General features: G+C 42.4%; 1 protein-coding gene across 1 annotated transcript in view; it reads right to left on the bottom strand.

Moving 5' to 3' along the window:
• Positions 1–1956: 1956 nt before the first annotated feature.
• dhcr24 (24-dehydrocholesterol reductase) overlaps positions 1957–17792 on the bottom strand; it is a 17646-nt gene continuing 1810 nt past the window's right edge. The window contains exons 3-9 of the mRNA XM_084090285.1: positions 17540–17645; positions 16150–16268; positions 15802–16065; positions 8286–8429; positions 6326–6523; positions 2680–2858; positions 1957–2517 (exon numbers count right to left, since the gene is read on the bottom strand). Coding sequence (XP_083946411.1) covers positions 2364–2517; positions 2680–2858; positions 6326–6523; positions 8286–8429; positions 15802–16065; positions 16150–16268; positions 17540–17645 — 1164 coding nt within the window. The 3' untranslated portion in view covers positions 1957–2363. The remainder of the gene's footprint in view (positions 2518–2679; positions 2859–6325; positions 6524–8285; positions 8430–15801; positions 16066–16149; positions 16269–17539; positions 17646–17792) is intronic.

Genomic DNA, 17792 nt, shown 5'->3' on the forward strand with positions numbered 1-17792 from the left:
CTTATGCTCACCAAGGCTGCATTTATTTATACAGTAAAAACTAATATTGTGACATATTATTACAGTTTAAAAGAATTGTTTTCTATGTGAATATATTTTAAAATGTAATTTATGTTGCAAAGCTGAATTTTCAGCATCATTACTCCAGTCTTCAGTGTCACATGATCCTTCAGAAATCATTCTTTGATTCTTTGAAACATTTACTATTCTTATTATCAATGTTGAAAACAATTGTTTTTTCTGCTTAACTTTTTTGTGAAAACAATATTCAAACATTTGTGGTCAGATTAAAAGAGAAAGAGAGATAAATTAATACTTTTTATTCACTAAGGATGCATTCAATTGATCAAAAGTGACAGTAAAGACTTTTAAAATGTTACAAAAGATTTCTATTTCAAATAAATGCTGTTCTTTGAAAATGTGTATATATCAAAGAATCCAGAAAAATGTATCACAGTTAAAAAAATAAATAAAATAAATAGAATAAAAATAGCACAACTGTTTTCAACATAATAATAAATGTTTGTTGAGCATCAAATCAACATATTAAAATTATTTCCGAAGGATCAGAAATCGTGGGTACATGCTGATTCATTTTGAACAATTAATCCATTGCCTCACATTTGAAATCTAAGAACCTTATTTTGTGAAATAATGTGCTAGTGCCATATTTTGATCAAATAAATGCTTTGATATTTTGTTAGTTCGATAGATAGATAGATAGATAGATTGTCAATGCTGTGACTGAACCTTTTCTCTTATCTGGCAGCATTTCACCTGGCAGTGTTATAGGCATGTGGGACCATTAAAGAAAAGACTTGAAGGTATAATTCAGTCACTAGAGGGAGACATGGGAGAAGTGTTTCCTTAAGCGTTTTCCATCATTTATGTGCATTTTAATGACTGATTATAGATATTAGTGAAGATTTGTATGATGGTTTAGTTTTGGAGGGAAATTATAATGTTGCCAAAAAAAGAAAAATGTTCTCTTGAAGCAAAGATATTTAATTAATATAATATGGAGGTATATGATTATCATAAAGTGCCGGCATCATGTTACAGGGAGAGATAATGTTAATGTTCATTTGGGCCAGATGGATGATAGTTTTTATATGGTATATATTCCTCAGGCATAAATCCACTCCAACCCAGCCCATACACATTAAGCACTGCCATCAAAATCAGAAAAAAACTCTGCGGAAGCTCCATTATTAGATACTGAAAATTGATATTGATCAAAGCCAAATTCAATGACATCAACAGCAGGACAGTCTGTATGGTTTAAATTATTCATTTTAATGGATATTTTGAAACTGCTAAGTATGTGACATCCAGCACACTGAAAATACAAATACAAAATATATACTGTGTGAACAGTATAAAAGGGCAAAAACAAGTTCAAAAGGCCACACATATGATTTTTAGATAAAAAAAAAAAAAAATGGCTTATGTTTTTAGACAAAATACTAACCTATGTATCTGAATAACTTTCATAATACGCACAAATATATTTTTCATATTAAAAAGTGGTACATTATGGGTCGAAAAGAAATGTTAAACACATTCACAAACGGTGCCAGGCGTATATTAAGCGCTTTAATGTTTTTAGTATATAAAATATCCCTTTCAACACACCTCTACAATAAATCATTATGTTAGATATTGTTAAGACATCTAGTGTGAGGTAGGAAACATTGACAATGTAGGAAAATAAAGAATTTGTTCTTAAATTTCATTTGTTTTAATAATCATTGGTAATTATGGAAGCTCATTTCCAGCATGAAATAAAAAAAGATGTTATTGCGGAATTTTTTTCTCTCACAATTCTGAAACTTTTTCTAGTAGCAATTGCGAGCTTGTCTATATATAAAAAAATTATATATACATATAAATTAAACTATTTTAGAAAACGTTATATATATATATATATATACATATATATATATATATATATATATATATATATATATATTCTAGTCCTATATAGCTTCAATAGTAGCTCTTATAATAAATGTTTGTCATATGATGCTAAACAGATCATTAGTCAACGTTTTAAAATAGTTTCATTTATAATTTATATTTATTCACATTTGAATGTACATAAACTACTGATCTGTTAAGCACCATATATTGTTTAAGTGAATCTTATCATGTTAAACTTTAAAAAAAATAAAATAATAATAATAAGGGCCTTTATTTTTTGTCTCAAATACAGACATAGGAGTTGAAATTTGAAACTTAGCTGGTTCCTTCAAGAAATAAGAGTATTTGCCCTTTAAGTGTATCTGCCCTAGTCTTCAGTAAAAGCGTTGTACAGTTTATTTGGCTGTTTTGCTGGTCACACCTTTCAGGTTTGCTTTGATTCAGTGTCTTGCAGACTTGCAGATTTTGTCAAATACTTCAGGAAATGCGTCTTTACAGTCGAGCTGCTCTCTGAGTTTATGATACAGTGTTCCATCGAACATCTCCCAGAATTCCTGTCGTTCCATGTATACATCAGCATACAGCATCTGGAATCTAGATATGGAAGTGCTGTGTTATAAAATACCCGGGTATTTCTGTGACAATAATGTTTTAAAGACTTTTATCACTTACAATTTTACAGAATTTCAAAACATGGTTATTGAAATTTAGGCCAGTCTTTGCCAACTAATGGAAAGGTGAAAAGTGATAACTGACCCATGAACCTCTCTAACAAACTTCTCCAGCTGGCGCGTGGATGATTTGGCTTCAAAGTGTTTGACTTGGGGCTCCCCATACGCTCCGATATCAACATACAGTTCATCTTCATTTCCTTTAGGATGCACCATTCCCGGCTGATTGGTCAGCATGAAGGGACACAGCCACAGAGGATACACCTACAACACACATCACCATGAGAAAATGCACTAAATGTAGTACATTGCATATACACTATCATTCAAAACGTGGGATCAGTCAAGTTTTTTTATTATGTTTTTGAAAGAAGTCTCTTATGCTCACCAAGGCTGCATTTATTTGAACAAAAATTCATCAAAACAGTGATACTGTGAAATATTATTACGATTTAAAATAACTTTTCTTTTTGAATATATTTTAAAATAAGTATTTGAACACCCTGCTATTTTGCAAGTTCTCCCACTTAGAAATCATGGAGGGGTCTGAAATTGTCATCGTAGGTGCATGTCCACTGTGAGAGACATAATCTAAAAAAAAATATACAGAAATCACAATGTATGATTTTTCCAATTTCAGAGGTCTAACGTTTCCTGTAGTTTTTCACCAGGTTTGCACACACTGCAGGAGGGATTTTGGCCCACTCCTCCACACAGATCTTCTCTAGATCAGTCAGGTTTCTGGGCTGTCGCTGAGAAACACGGAGTTTGAGCTCCCTCCAAAGATTCTCTATTGGGTTTAGGTCTGGAGACTGGCTAGGCCACGCCAGAACCTTGATATGCTTCTTACAGAGCCACTCCTTGGTTATCCTGGCTGTGTGCTTCGGGTCATTGTCATGTTGGAAGACCCAGCCTCGACCCATCTTCAATGCTCTAACTGAGGGAAGGAGGTTGTTCCCCAAAATCTTGCAATACAAGGCCCCGGTCATCCTCTCCTTAATACAGTGCAGTCGCCCTGTCCCATGTGCAGAAAAACACCCCCAAAGCATGATGCTACCACCCCCATGCTTCACAGTAGGGATGGTGTTCTTGGGATGGTACTCATCATTCTTCTTCCTCCAAACACGTTTAGTGGAATTACGACCAAAAAGTTCTATTTTGGTCTCATCTGACCACATGACTTTCTCCCATGACTCCTCTGGATCATCCAAATGGTCATTGGCAAACTTAAGACGGGCCTTGACATGTGCTGGTTTAAGCAGGGGAACCTTCCGTGCCATGCATGATTTCAAACCATGACGTCTTAGTGTATTACCAACAGTAACCTTGGAAACGGTGGTCCCAGCTCTTTTCAGGTCATTGACCAGCTCCTCCCGTGTAGTTCTGGGCTGATTTCTCACCTTTCTTAGGATCATTGAGACCCCACGAGGTGAGATCTTGCATGGAGCCCCAGTCCGAGGGAGATTGACAGTCATGTTTAGCTTCTTCCATTTTCTAATGATTGCTCCAACAGTGGACCTTTTTTCACCAAGCTGCTAGGCAATTTCCCCGTAGCCCTTTCCAGCCTTGTGGAGGTGTACAATTTTGTCTCTAGTGTCTTTGGACAGCTCTTTGGTCTTGGCCATGTTAGTAGTTGGATTCTTACTGATTGTATGGGGTGGACAGGTGTCTTTATGCAGCTAACGACCTCAAACAGGTGCATCTAATTTAGGATAATAAATGGAGTGGTGGTGGACATTTTAAAGGCAAACTAACAGGTCTTTGAGGGTCAGAATTCTAGCTGATAGACAGGTGTTCAAATACTTATTTGCAGCTGTATCATACAAATAAATAGTTAAAAAATCTGTGATTTCTGGATTTTTTTTTTTTTAGATTATGTCTCTCACAGTGGACATGCACCTACGATGACAATTTCAGACCCCTCCATGATTTCCAAGTGGGAGAACTTGCAAAATAGCAGGGTGTTCAAATACTTATTTTCCTCACTGTATTCTGGTGATTTTTCAGAATCATTACTCCAGTTTTCATTAGCGATGTTTCCATCCAAAGTTGTGAATTTAACTTGTGCGCAAAATTGGAATATCGCATAGCGTTGAGTCTGTTGTCAAAGTTATTTGGTATAATTGCCTAAGCCATTTCAGAGAATGACTAAAACAACATTTCAGATGCTATGCAACTAGATCTGTCTGCTGGTTGGTCCAGTTATGCCGTCACATTGTGCAAAGTCACATTTTTGATGCGCATCGAGGAATTTATTTGGTAAATGTGATTCCATCATACTTTATGCACGTCTTCTTACTGGATACAAATAAATAAATATCCGCCTCAAGTGAGCGCATATGTTTTTTGTGCACATTTTTGAATTTATGCGCATCTTGGCATTTCCACCCAGAGTTTCTTTATGTGATATCCAAAAATTTGCATACAAATAGTATGAGTATTTTCTCCTTAAAACTGCAGTGAACCAAAGACAGTCTCAAAAACGCAGTTTGAAATCGTGTACCAATCAGGTCAACGTGTGATCGTCAACGAGTGGATCTCTGAGCTGGTGCGAGTGAGTGGAGGCAGGGCTAATTTGCCTATTCATAGAACTGCGTATACTACACGAGGCAAGGGTTTAGAGTTACATTCAAGCTATTTTAAGGCATGAAGAATTTTAAATATGAAAAAAAAAACTTTTAAATATGTCATTTTGGTGATCAAAGGTGAGTTTTAAAGGAACCGTATGTAAGAAATGTATTTCAATTAATCATAAAATGGCCCTGATATGTCACTAGACATTAAGAAATCATGTTCATTTCAAATACTTATATCACTGACAACAGTAGTCCGGCCAGGATATTGTCATTTAAAAGTGAAGTTGCAGCCTTCATGATGTTGTCATGTTGTGTTTTGGCCTGATGCCCCACCCTCCACCTATCTACCAATCACGAAGTCAGTAGTGTTTCGGCATCCGGGTTGCCAGCTCTGCTCTAGTTGAAAGCTCCTTGTAGCAGCCTACGTTCCTGCTGGATCCTGCAGCCTATCTGGCAACCTAGAGTCAGGGGGGAGGGGGAGGGGGAGGGGATACACCGCTCTACAGTAATTTGAAAGTGATTGCAGTACCAGTTTTGGCCACAATCTTACATACGGTTCCTTTAAGGTTTTCAGTTTCAATGATAACGTTACAAAAGATTTATATTTCAAATAAATGCTGTAAACTTTCTATTCATCCCGAAAGAAGTTTTCACATTAATAAGCAGCAAAAACTGTTTTCAACATTAATACAAGTATTATGTGACACTGGAGTAATGATGCTGAAAATTCAATTTATCATGCATAAATTACACTTTTGAACACTAAACTTTTGAACATTAAAATGGAAAACAGAAATGTTCAAATGTAATATATACAGTATGTGTGTGAGTGTATTGGCCCTTTTTACATTGTTCTGATTTGGCTGCTTTAGAGCTGTTCAGTTTGTAGCCTGGAAGAGAATTAGCTTTTTGAGTCATGGGTTCCCGTGAGAATTTCTAATGTGTTTTCAGAATAGCAGCTTTCGATTTTTGAGCAAAATAAAGTCTGTGGTGAGCATTACCGGAAAAGAAATATATTTTGATGCCTGCTTTTTTCAATAAATAAAGAATTCTGTTTTAAAACTTTAGCATGTTTAACATGAAAAATAACAGACAAAAAAGTACAGATTTATAATATTAGCCAACAATTTGTCACCACATGTTTGTGTGTCTCACGTGTATGTCCTCGTGGAAGCGTAGGATGGAGGTCTTGATGTGTTTCATGGGGACCAGCATGTCCTGCACCACATGGTGCTGCTCGTACAGTTTGCGGATGGTCTCTCCCTGCGTGAGCTTCAGCAGAGAGATCTTAGGAGGAACCATCCAGCCGAACACATACCTGAACAACGGGTTATTCCCAAACGGAATGATGTCCTGAAAAACAGACAAGGAAATGGTGGAAGGAAATGTGATGGAAAAGCAAACCAAAGTTTACATGGTTGATAGATGAAAAAGTAAAGGGGAACAAGATATAGAATAAGACAGAAAAGAAATGGGCTGACCGATGAGTGTTTACACGAATATTACAGGAAGTGCTGTTAGCAAATGCAATAATATTTGTACATGTACAACATTCTTTATGATCACAAAATGTATGTTTGAAAGTCAAAGCACACTCCTGACCTGAGCTTTTGCTGCATAATTTATTGAGTAATGTTAGACTAGTGCTGCCAATCAACAGACAACGCATGCTTCCTGTAGCTAATGGAAGGCTTCAGTGGATATACAGTAATGCATTGGTTCCCAACCTGGGGTCCGCGCCCCCCTTAGGGGGGCGCCAGAGTTCACAGGGGGGGCGCGGGAGCGGATATGTTTTGAGGTGAATTTCAATTACAATTTCGTTATTTCAAATGTATAGGAGCGTTGCGCGTGGCAAGCGCGCTCATAATGTAAGAGACGCCGGCGAGACCACAACATTGCCCAACATCAAATGGCAAACGTAATGCAAGCGGAACGAAACTGCTCGTTATTGTGTGGTTGAAGGACCGTTTATCAGTTTGGACCAGTGCAGCGCGAGCCGATCGTGATCATGCGACATTGTTACTACACAGCGCTAATAAGAGATCCAGGTAAATAAAGCATTTCAAATCGCCACTGAAGTAATAACATCGCTGCGAGATCTAGTGAGAAACATTCACATTTCTCCGTTATTAACGGATCAAACAGCGCTGACGTGGAAACCTGGAAGAAACAGTGTCCACAGATCAGCAACATTCACCATGGATTTACTGTAGTAACACTAACTGCACCCATGGAAGTTTGACAGGAATAGGCTATTATGCCTTCAAGTAACATTACATCGGTTTTATTTTTACATTATGAATACAATTGCTGCCCTCAAATGTTAATCTGAAATAAAATAAACCTTTGTTTATAACTACTACAATATTACTTTTAATTTTTCCAAGGAGCTGTTTTGTTTTATATGCTCATAAGAAGAGTGAATTATAGCTCTAGAATTGCTCAAAGTAAAAAAAAAAAAAATCATACTTTATGATGTTAGTTTTAATTAAGAAAAAAGAATAAAAAAAATGAAATCAAGGAAATTTCTCTGGCATTTCTTTCTTTTTGCTGTATCAAAAACGTACCGAACCGAACCGTGACACAAGTGTATCATATCGAACCGAACCGTGAATTTTGTGAACCGTTACACCCCTAATATATATATATATTTTAGGGGGGTCCACGGATTGTTAAATATGTACATAGGGGGGGCCCCAAGGAAAAAGGTTGGGAACCACTGCAGTAATGCATCAAAACTGTGTGTGAGAATGTTTGAGAGTGAGACAGAAGGGTTAAGAGAGAGAGAGCGAGAGACGTCGCTTTATTAAGATGGAAGAGAAGAATAGCAGTTGTCTCTTTAACTATGCATTATGGGACAATGCAACTAATGCAACCCATAGAGGAGGAAGCATGTGTCTGACTAAGTGTTTCAAACTCTTGATGCATTTGAAGTGTACAGTACACCACAAACCAAAAGCCAAATTGAAAGTTAAAACTATGACTGTCTTAATAAGGGTCTGATAATATTCATATCCCAAATGCAAAGCAAGATGATGACAGTTATTGTTATTATTTCTTGAAAAACAAATATGAAAAAAGGCATATAATTGGGTGATTTTGTTGAGTAATTTACTTGTAGTTCCCAGAAAATGCTGCGGGTGTGTCTGTGGTAGTAGTGCCGGAGAGGAATGTACTCCACTGATACACGGTTCTGCTTGAGGAAACCCTCCACATGCCGAAAGAACCACGGCTTGAAATAGTAACCTATACAGTTTGTCTAACAGACAAAGGGAAAGACAGAGAGAAAAAGAATCTGAATGATAATGCAATGGGGTTTAATTGTAAATGTTTTCATAATAATCACAGAGTGTCATTGAGAAAGTGGGCTGTTGCCAATATGTGAACAGGCAAGTGGGTATGGAAGCTTGTTTCCACCACGAAATAAAAAAATAAAAAAGGTAATTGCAAAATTTTTTCTCAGAATTGTGAGTTCAACACTCAATTCTCCCTTTTTTTTCTCAGAATTGTGGGTTTAACACTCAATTCTGACCTTTTTTCTCCGAATTTTGTTTAAAAATCAATTCTGCCTTTTTTCTCAGAATTGTGGGTTTAACACTCAATTCTGACCTTTTTTCTCCGAATTTTGTTTAAAAATCAATTCTGCCTTTTTTCTCAGAATTGCGAGTTTAAAACTCAAATCTGACTTTTTTCTCAGAATTGCGAGTTTAACACTCACTTCTGCCTTTTTTCTCAAAATTGCGAGTTTTAAACTCAAATCTAACTTGCTTTTCAACCGCAAGTTTAACAGAATTCAGAATTTCTTTCTCAGAATTTCAAGTTTAACATGGAAATTGGACTTTTTCTCACAATTGTGAGTTTAACACTCAATTCTGACTTTTTTTCTCACAATTACAAATTTAACACATTTCTGACTTTTCGTTTCAATATTGCGAGTTAAAAACTCAATTCTGACTTTTTTTCTCAGAATTTTGACTTTGACACAGAATTCAGACTTTCTTTCTCAATATTGCGAGTTTAACATGCAATTTAGATTTTTTTTCGCACAATTGCAAGTTTTACAAAGAATTCAGACTTTTTTTTTTATCACAATTGCAAGTTTTACGCAATTTTGACTTTTTGTTATTCTGACTTATTCTAACACTCAATTCTGACTTTTTTTTTCTCACAATTGCAAATTTAACACACATTTCTGAATTTTCTTTTCATTATTGCAAGTTAAAAACTCAATTCTGACTTTTTTCTCCGAATTTTGACTTTGACACAGAATTCAGTTCTCTTACGAGAGGTCTCTCGTAAATACTGAAGCCAAAAAATTATCCTATAATTTTGCATTGTTGCAAAGCGCGTTGCAGCAGCACACAGCCATGGGCGAGACGGCTCGCTCGCTCATTGGCTGCTCTGCGGCAACTGCATTAGCCTATCGAGCGAGGCCTGAGGTGACGTCAGGCCAATGAGGGCGCTTCGCGCCCTGCGTGCCACTTCCCGCCGAAACGGGTGTGGCCTAGCCCTATAAAAGGAGCTCGAAAAGGCTGATTCACTGATTTTTCATCTCTTCAGCGAAGCTCACGCATCGCTGGATCACGGAAGAAGCCGCGCGCCGTCTGAGAAAGCACCTTCAGCGGGACGAGCCACTTCAGAAGCTGCTGGCCCACGCCGCCTTCACCGCCGTTCCAGCTGCGCTATCCGGCGCCTATATCCTTCTCTATACTGTGTTTTTTGTGTATTTACCATTTAACACTAAAAGAGCTTTCCTAGAGGATCTCGCAGCTCTCGCGCTCGCTGACGGCGGCCGCCCTCACTCCGAGCCAATTGCCTATGGTGACTCTGAGGACTCACCTGGCATCCTTCTCCGAGGCTGCTCCTCCTGGAAGCGGACGGTCGGGGTTAGTTTTTCTTTACGTTACAAGAAAAGCTACCCTGCCTCTGCGCGCGTCATTCACCGGCAAAAGGAGAAAAGAGTGTTCTCCGTAACTGGCCTCTTTTCTCTCTCATTTCTCAGTTCCCTGTTCGGCGACTGGAAATATAATTTGCAGCAAGCGAGTCTGTTATAACACGCACGCCTGCCAGCAAACGCCGAAGAATACATGTTGACGCTCAATGCATCCAAAAGCTGGCTTTCGTGGCTTTCTCAGGCTTTCGTGCGGGAGACCCATGTTCGAATCCCGGGTCTACCGGCAGAAAATATTTATGCCGCCAAATGCAAATCACTCTATCAGTTCCCTGAGAGGCAACTGCGGATGTGTTTCGACTCGACTAGCCGCCGCACGCCGCTCGTTCAGTTCCAAGAAATGTGACTGTTCCAGTGTGTTCTGCAGTGCACAGCTGCTTGCTTGCCTGCACACGAAAGCCTTTTTATGGCTACCCAGAAAAATCCCACGGGATGTATCGCCTGGTGTCCCAGCCACGGCCGATGATGCTGTATGTGTAGAGAAGATGCCCACTGCCTAGTGCCCATCCCTACACACAAGCACAGCCCTTCACACAGGGCCCGCGCTCATAAATTCGACTCAGGTCGATTGCGCACACAACATAGTAAACGTGCCCACTGCCTAGTGCCCACAATCACTATGTTCTGCATGTCTCACGGTATCTGTAAAAACGAAACCTATGTGCATTCACTCTGCTCAGGCAGACAGTGCACTCACTGCAGTAAATGTGCCCGCTCCCCCGCGCCCACATTCACTCACGGACATTATAGGTCCTACGGGACTCGCCCAGCCCTCCCTCGCTCGGTTAAACACCGCAGCGGGGCCGAGCGCGGGCATTCTGCCCGCTGTGTTCAGCGCGCTTCCCCCTCAAATGTCACAGGCATAACGCCTATGTTACAGCGCACCAAAGCGCATCTGCCGCCAAACGAGCAGAGCGCGCTTAAAAAAAAAAAAAAAAAAAAAAAAAAATCCCGGCCACGGCCGATGGTGCTTCAAGTGTAGAGCAGATGCCCACTGTCCAGTGCCCATCCCTACGCACAAGCACAGCCCTTCACGCAGGGCCCGCACTCATAAAATCGACTCAGGTCGATCGCACATTCAACATAGTAAACGTGCCCACTGCCCAGTGCCCACAAACACTATGTTCTGTAGTCCCGGCCACGGCCGATGGTGCTATAAATGTAGAGCTGATGCCCACTGTCTAGTGCCCATCCCTACACACAAGCACAGCCCTTCACACAGGGCTCGCGCTCATAAAATCGACTCAGGTCGATCGCGCACTCAACATAGCAAACGTGCCCACTACCCAGTGCCCACAAACACTATGTTATGCATGTCACACGTTTTCTGTAAAAACGAAACCTGTGCGCGCTCGCTCTGTTCAGACAGACAGCGCGCCCAATGCAGTAAATGTGCCCGCTCCACCGCGCCCACACTTACCCACAGACATCATGAGTCCTACGGGACTCGCTCAGCCCTCCCTCACTCGGTTAAGCACCGTAGCGGGGTCGGGAGCGAGCGTCCTGCCCGCTGTGATCAGTGCGCTCCCCGCCTCGAATGTCACAGGCATCACGCCTATGTTACAGCACACCGAAGCGCTTCTGTCGCCCAGCGATCAGAGCGCGCTTCGCATCCAGCCCTTAGCCAACCACGCAGATGCGTGGGCAGCGCTTCCAGGGGTTTCGGAATGGGTGCTAGACATTATGAAGAGAGGCTATTCGCTACAGTTTTGTCGACGTCCTCGCCGCTTTACAGCGCGCGTCGAAACTACGGTGAATTCAGAAGTAGCACACCTACTTCGTGCCGAGATATCAGAACTGATGAGCAAAGGGGCTATAGAGCCTTTATCTCAGGCTCAAAGCGAAGGGGGGCTGTACAGCAGATACTTCCTGGCAAAAAAGACGGGGGTTTCAGACCCATACTGGATCTAAGACAGCTGAACAAAGCATTGACGAAACGCAGTTTCAAAATGCTCACAACCAGAAAAATACTCGCGCATATTCGCAGAGGGGACTGGTTTATGTCAATAGATCTGAAGGACGCGTATTTTCAAATACAAATAGCGTCACGTCACAGGCGATACTTGAGATTCGCCTTCGAGGGACAGGCATACCAGTACACAGTCCTGCGGTTCGGCTTGTCCCTAGCACCCCGTACATTTACGAGGTGCATGGACGCAGCGCTCGCACCTCTCAGACTTCGAGGCATGCGAGTGCTGAACTATTTGGACGACTGGCTGATTCTAGCTCAATCACGATCAGAGCTCGTGAAGCACAGGACCATTTTACTCGATCACCTTCGAGAATCTTGGTCTCAGAGTCAATTGGGCGAAGAGCTGTCTGAACCCCAGTCAAACGATATCGTTTCTGGGCACAGTTCTGGACTCGCAGTCTATGATAGCGCGGCTGTCATCACAGTGCGTGCTGAACATTCAGCGCGCAGCAAGCCTTTTCCGCTGCGGCGCGATCGTCCCGCTCAGGGGTTTTCAAAGGATGCTCGGCCTTATGGCCTCAGCATCATCAGTTCTTCAGCTGGGCCTGCTCCGCATGCGCCCTCTGCAGTTCTGGTTGAAAGCGCGAGTACCGCGCAGAGCGTGGACGTCCGGTCAGCTGCGTCTCAAGGTCAATCAGAGCTGCGTTGCAGCTCTGGAACCTTGGAAAGCGAGCGACTGGTACCAATCAGGTGTAAGCCTGGGGACTTCCTCGAGAGTGAAAGTGGTGTCGACAGACGCCTCCACCTCGGGATGGGGAGCGCTGCTCGAGGGCAGACCGTTCTTCGGCCAGTGGTCAGAACGGGAGAAGCTCCAACATATCAACTGCCTGGAAATGCTGGCAGTGGACAACGCGCTGACGCGTTTTCGTCCCCTAATAAAGGGCCACCACGTCTTAGTCCGATCGGACAACGTGTCTGTGGTGTCCTACATAAGTTGCCAGGGCGGTCTCAGATCCCGAAACCTATACAGGTTGGCAGAACGCCTCCTGTTATGGGCTCAGCGCATCCTACGCTCGTTGAGAGCAGTACATGTTCCTGGGCTCCACAATCTGGGACCAGACAGACTGTCCAGGAACAACATTCCGACGGGCGAATGGTCTCTACACCCGCAAACAGTCCAGCTGTTGTGGGAGAGATTGGCAGAGCGGAAGTGGACCTGTTCGTGTCTCACGAAAACGCTCACTGCCCCGCGTTCTTTTCTAAGAGCGAAAGCGCGCTGTCCCACACGTGGCCGCGCTGTCCACTCTACGCTTTTCTCCCCGTCTCTCTCCTGTCTCAGGTGATAGAACGGATCAGGGAGACAAAATGCTCAGTGCTGCTTGTAGCACCGCTCTGGAGGAACCAGCCATGGTTCCCAGTTCTGATGCAGTTAGCAGACACTGCCCCGTGGCCAGTGCCATTGAGGAGGGACCTCCTCTCTCAGGCCAGGGGTTCGATTTGGCATCCTCACCCGGAATTGTGGTCCCTCCACGTGTGGGCGCTCAACGGGTACCCGCTGATCTCTCAGTGGGAGTGCTAAATACTATCACTCAGGCTAGGGCTCCGTCTATCAGACGGCTCTATGCCTCGAAGTGGTCGGTATTCTCCAGCTGGTGCACAGCTCGGGGTTTTTTCACCCTTCGACTATGGGGTGACGGAGGTTCTCTCCTTCCTGCAGGAGCTGTTGGATAAGGGCAGAGCCCCTTCCACGCTCAAAGTCTACGTGGCGGCTATCGCAGCGTTCTCTAAGACAACGCTCGGTCAGTCATTAGGAAGGAACGATTTAGTCATCCGCTTCCTCAGGGGAGCTAGGAGGCTGAATCCTCCCAGACCTCCTTTAGTCTACTGTTTTGGAAGCCATGAAAGGTGATCCTTTCGAGCCTATCCAAACGATTAGCCTCAAGCATCTGTCTTTCAAGACAGTGTTTTTACTGGCTCTCGCTTCAGTGAAGCGCGTAGGTGACCTGCACGCGCTCTCGGTGAGCGCGGCGTGCTTAGAGTTCGGGCCAAGCGACTCTAGAGTCATACTCAAACCTAGGCACGGTTACGTTCCAAAAACCCTCAACACGCCGTTTTCGGGCTCAGGTCATTTCCCTGTCTGCCCTGCCGGTGTCGGGTGAGGAAAGGGACGCAAGCTCTTTTTGCCCAGTTAGGGCTCTAAGAGCTTACGTGTCTCGCTCGTCTGTTTTCAGACAGACTGGGCAGCTATTTGTCTCGTTCAGTGGACGTTCCAAGGGAGCGGCTGTTTCGAAACAGACTCTATCCAGGTGGATAGTTGATGCCATAGCGCTGGCGTACACTGCCAAGGGCTCACAGTGCCCATTGGGTGTCAGAGCGCACTCCACGAGAGGCGTCACCTCTTCGTGGGCTTGGTCTAGCGGGATTTCCTTACAGGACATATGTATGGCGGCAGGCTGGGCCTCGCCGTCTACATTTATAAGGTTTTATAACCTTGAGGTTCCCGCCTTGCAGGCTAAGCTATTGTCGGTTTAAACGAATCAGTTCTGTCTGATTGGGACGCTGAGATTGTGAGCGCTGCGCGCTGCCGACTGTTATACTATGGGCAGTATTGCGTAAGACCTACATTTCCACATTAGTTCAGGCTCCCCGCCTTGTCTATGTGATGTCATATATTGCGTCTGCGACGCTGCTATATATGGACAGGGGGATTCCCCTCCTCTCTCCAGGACTCTCTGTGAGTCCCTATGGTGATTGTGCACTCTAAATCCTGGGCTTCACTTCCAGGTTTAGTGGTGTTCGATCCCTGCACGCACGGCGTTTTACAATGGGTCCCCAATGCGTTTTTACAAAACGCAGTACGAGAGACCTCTCGTAAGAGAACGTACTCGGTTACTAACGTAACCTCGGTTCTCTCTAGAAGAGGGAACGAGTACTGCGTTCCCCGCCGTGCATGCGATTCACTCTGGTTCGCTTCGGCGATGAAAAATCAGTGAATCAGCCTTTTCGAGCTCCTTTTATAGGGCTAGGCCACACCCGTTTCGGCGGGAAGTGGCACGGAGGGCGTGAAGCGCCCTCATTGGCCTGACGTCACCTCAGGCCTCGCTCGATAGGCTAATGCAGTTGCCGCAGAGCAGCCAATGAGCGAGCGAGCCGTCTCGCCCATGGCTGTGTGCTGCTGCAACGCGCTTTGCAACAATGCAAAATTATAGGATAATTTTTTGGCTTCAGTATTTCGTGGAAAAGAGGTTTTCCCCAATGCGTTTTTACAAAATGCAGTACTCGTTCCCTCTTCTAGAGAGAACCGAGGTTACGTTAGTAACCGAGTACGACTTTCTTTCTCAATATTGCGAGTTTAACATGCAATTTAGATTTTTTTTTTATCACAATTGCAAGTTTTACAAAGAATTCAGACTTTTTTTATTACAATTGCAAGTTTTACGCAATTTTGACTTTTTGTTATTCTGACTTTTTTTCAATATTGCGAGTTTAATAGAATTCAGACTTTTTTTTATCACAATTGTGAGTTTAACATGTAATTCTGACTTTTCCCTCACAATTGTGTTTAACAAGCAATTCTGACTTTTTTTTTCTTTCAGAATTGTGAAATATAAACTCGTAATTGCAAGAAAAATAGTCAGAATTGTGAGATAAAAAGTCTCAATTACCTTCTTTTTTTTTTTTTTATCCATGGCAGAAACAAGCTTCAATAAGTGGGCCATAAAAAAAATCTAAGAAAAAACAATCAGATTACAGAATTTTCATTATCACCTTGTCAGGCTCTGCATAATCTGTCATGGTGCCCGTCATAATCACGGCCTCGTCCCGAGAGTACTGCAGTCCCTCCACAAACTGGTTCTCCTTATTGGCCGATTCCTCTGCAAACTTCTTGCAAATAGCATCCAAGCCTCGTACAGGTTCGTAACAAAGCTTCACCCATTTTCGAGCTGGAATTATCCGGATCTCCGCCGCAACCAGGAACCCCAGAGTCCCGCAGGACCAAGGAACGGCATAGAACAGGTCAGAGTTTTCTTTCTGTGAGCAAGAATTTTGTTTTAATAAAGATTTTTAACCTATCTATGTGTGTGCATTTTATATACTCTGTAACAATGGACTCACCTCAGTGCAGCGGACCAGACTACCATCAGCCAACACCAGCTCAAAGGCCACACAAATGTGCTGGAACAGGCCGTAGATGTGAGATGAAGACTCAATGCCTGTTCCCATTACCAGCCCACCTGAATCATGAGAGACACTTTCAAACACTTGAAAAATACACTGATAATATATTTGGAAAGCAAATTTGGAAAAGTGCCAACTGGAAGCTAAAAAGAAAGGATCAAAAGTCCAAATAACTGACCTTTGATTGCAGATGCACAGCTCTAAACTGCTTTTAGAAATGGTTTTGTATAAAACTATTGCTTTGATACGGTGCTTATGGTTTCAAATATATAGGAATCAATACATGTGGCCAGAAATATCTCCTATCGTCCAACACTTCACAAACACAACACACCTTTCCCATGTCTTATTACTAAGCACTGTGTCTCTACAGAATTACAAATGAATTTGAAGGAAAGAGAGTATAAAACAATTCTCCGCCAATGAGCGTTCCTTTCTGGGATCTATAAACACTTTCAGCAATAGGACCCGTATCCGCCCCAAATCTAATCTGCCTCATTGAAACCTAATTAGGAGCAGCCTCTGATGCACCACACATGGCATATAATATTGATCAGGAGAGGACGTTATGCTCCATTTAAAGAAAGCGAATATCTGCAAGTGCTCAGAGACATTAAACAAATCCCTCGCGGAGCATGCGGAAAGAGAGGGAGAGATTATTCAGGTCAGAGATGATTTACAATCTTCATCTAAATGGAGAGAAGTGTTACTGTGTGCTGAATAGAAAATGCTCAAATGCATCTAGACGCCACATAAATAAGAGTTTGCTGTAATCTGAGGCTTAGTAACAAACAACTAGGCTTAACACACGGATGCTGGGTAAAGTATGTGAACCCTTTTTGTGCATGTATTATTGAATTTATCCAGATAGTCATGTGCAAGGGTTCACATACTTTTCCCTGCAAATTTACTAGCTGAATTTCAGCTTCCTCTGCACTTGTTTACATAGTGATATGGACAGTAACGATGGTGTCCTTTTCCTTTTTAAGTGCATGCAAAGTGGATTTGCTTTCATAACGCTGACAAAAGCTTATTCTTGACATGTCGACAACACTCAGCTACAACTACGGTGTTTGAGGGTCAAAGTTGACGTTGTTCGCAGGCAGCCAATGGAGAACATACACTGACATTATGCAAATTATGCAAACCTACGTAGGTTCGTGCTGGAATTGCTGACAACTCGTTTCAGGCTCGTTTCATCTATCATGCACTTTGATCTTTTAAATTTTGCTGACCTTTTATATTCACAAACAGCTATATCACACTACATGAAAGATAATATCCCAAAAAAAAAGCATGATATTATAGATTCTCTCTCATAACCTACCAACTGTGAGGTCATCAAGTTCAGGCAACACAGGCAGTGTCCAGCCAATAGCGTTGAGCAGAGCGGTCACCTGACCCATGTTAGCTAAAGGTTCAACACGCACCACCTGGAAAATTGGTAAATGCTTGATTTGTTGTTTGATTTGGTACATTACCTCTCTTTACATTAACTTTAATAATCACATATGATGCAAATCATTTTTGAAATTCTTATCTACAGACATTTTTACTGTCCACTGAAAGCATTTTCTTTC

Source organism: Abramis brama, assembly GCF_963993115.1.
Source record: "Abramis brama genome assembly, chromosome: 18".
Taxonomy (NCBI): domain Eukaryota; kingdom Metazoa; phylum Chordata; class Actinopteri; order Cypriniformes; family Leuciscidae; genus Abramis; species Abramis brama.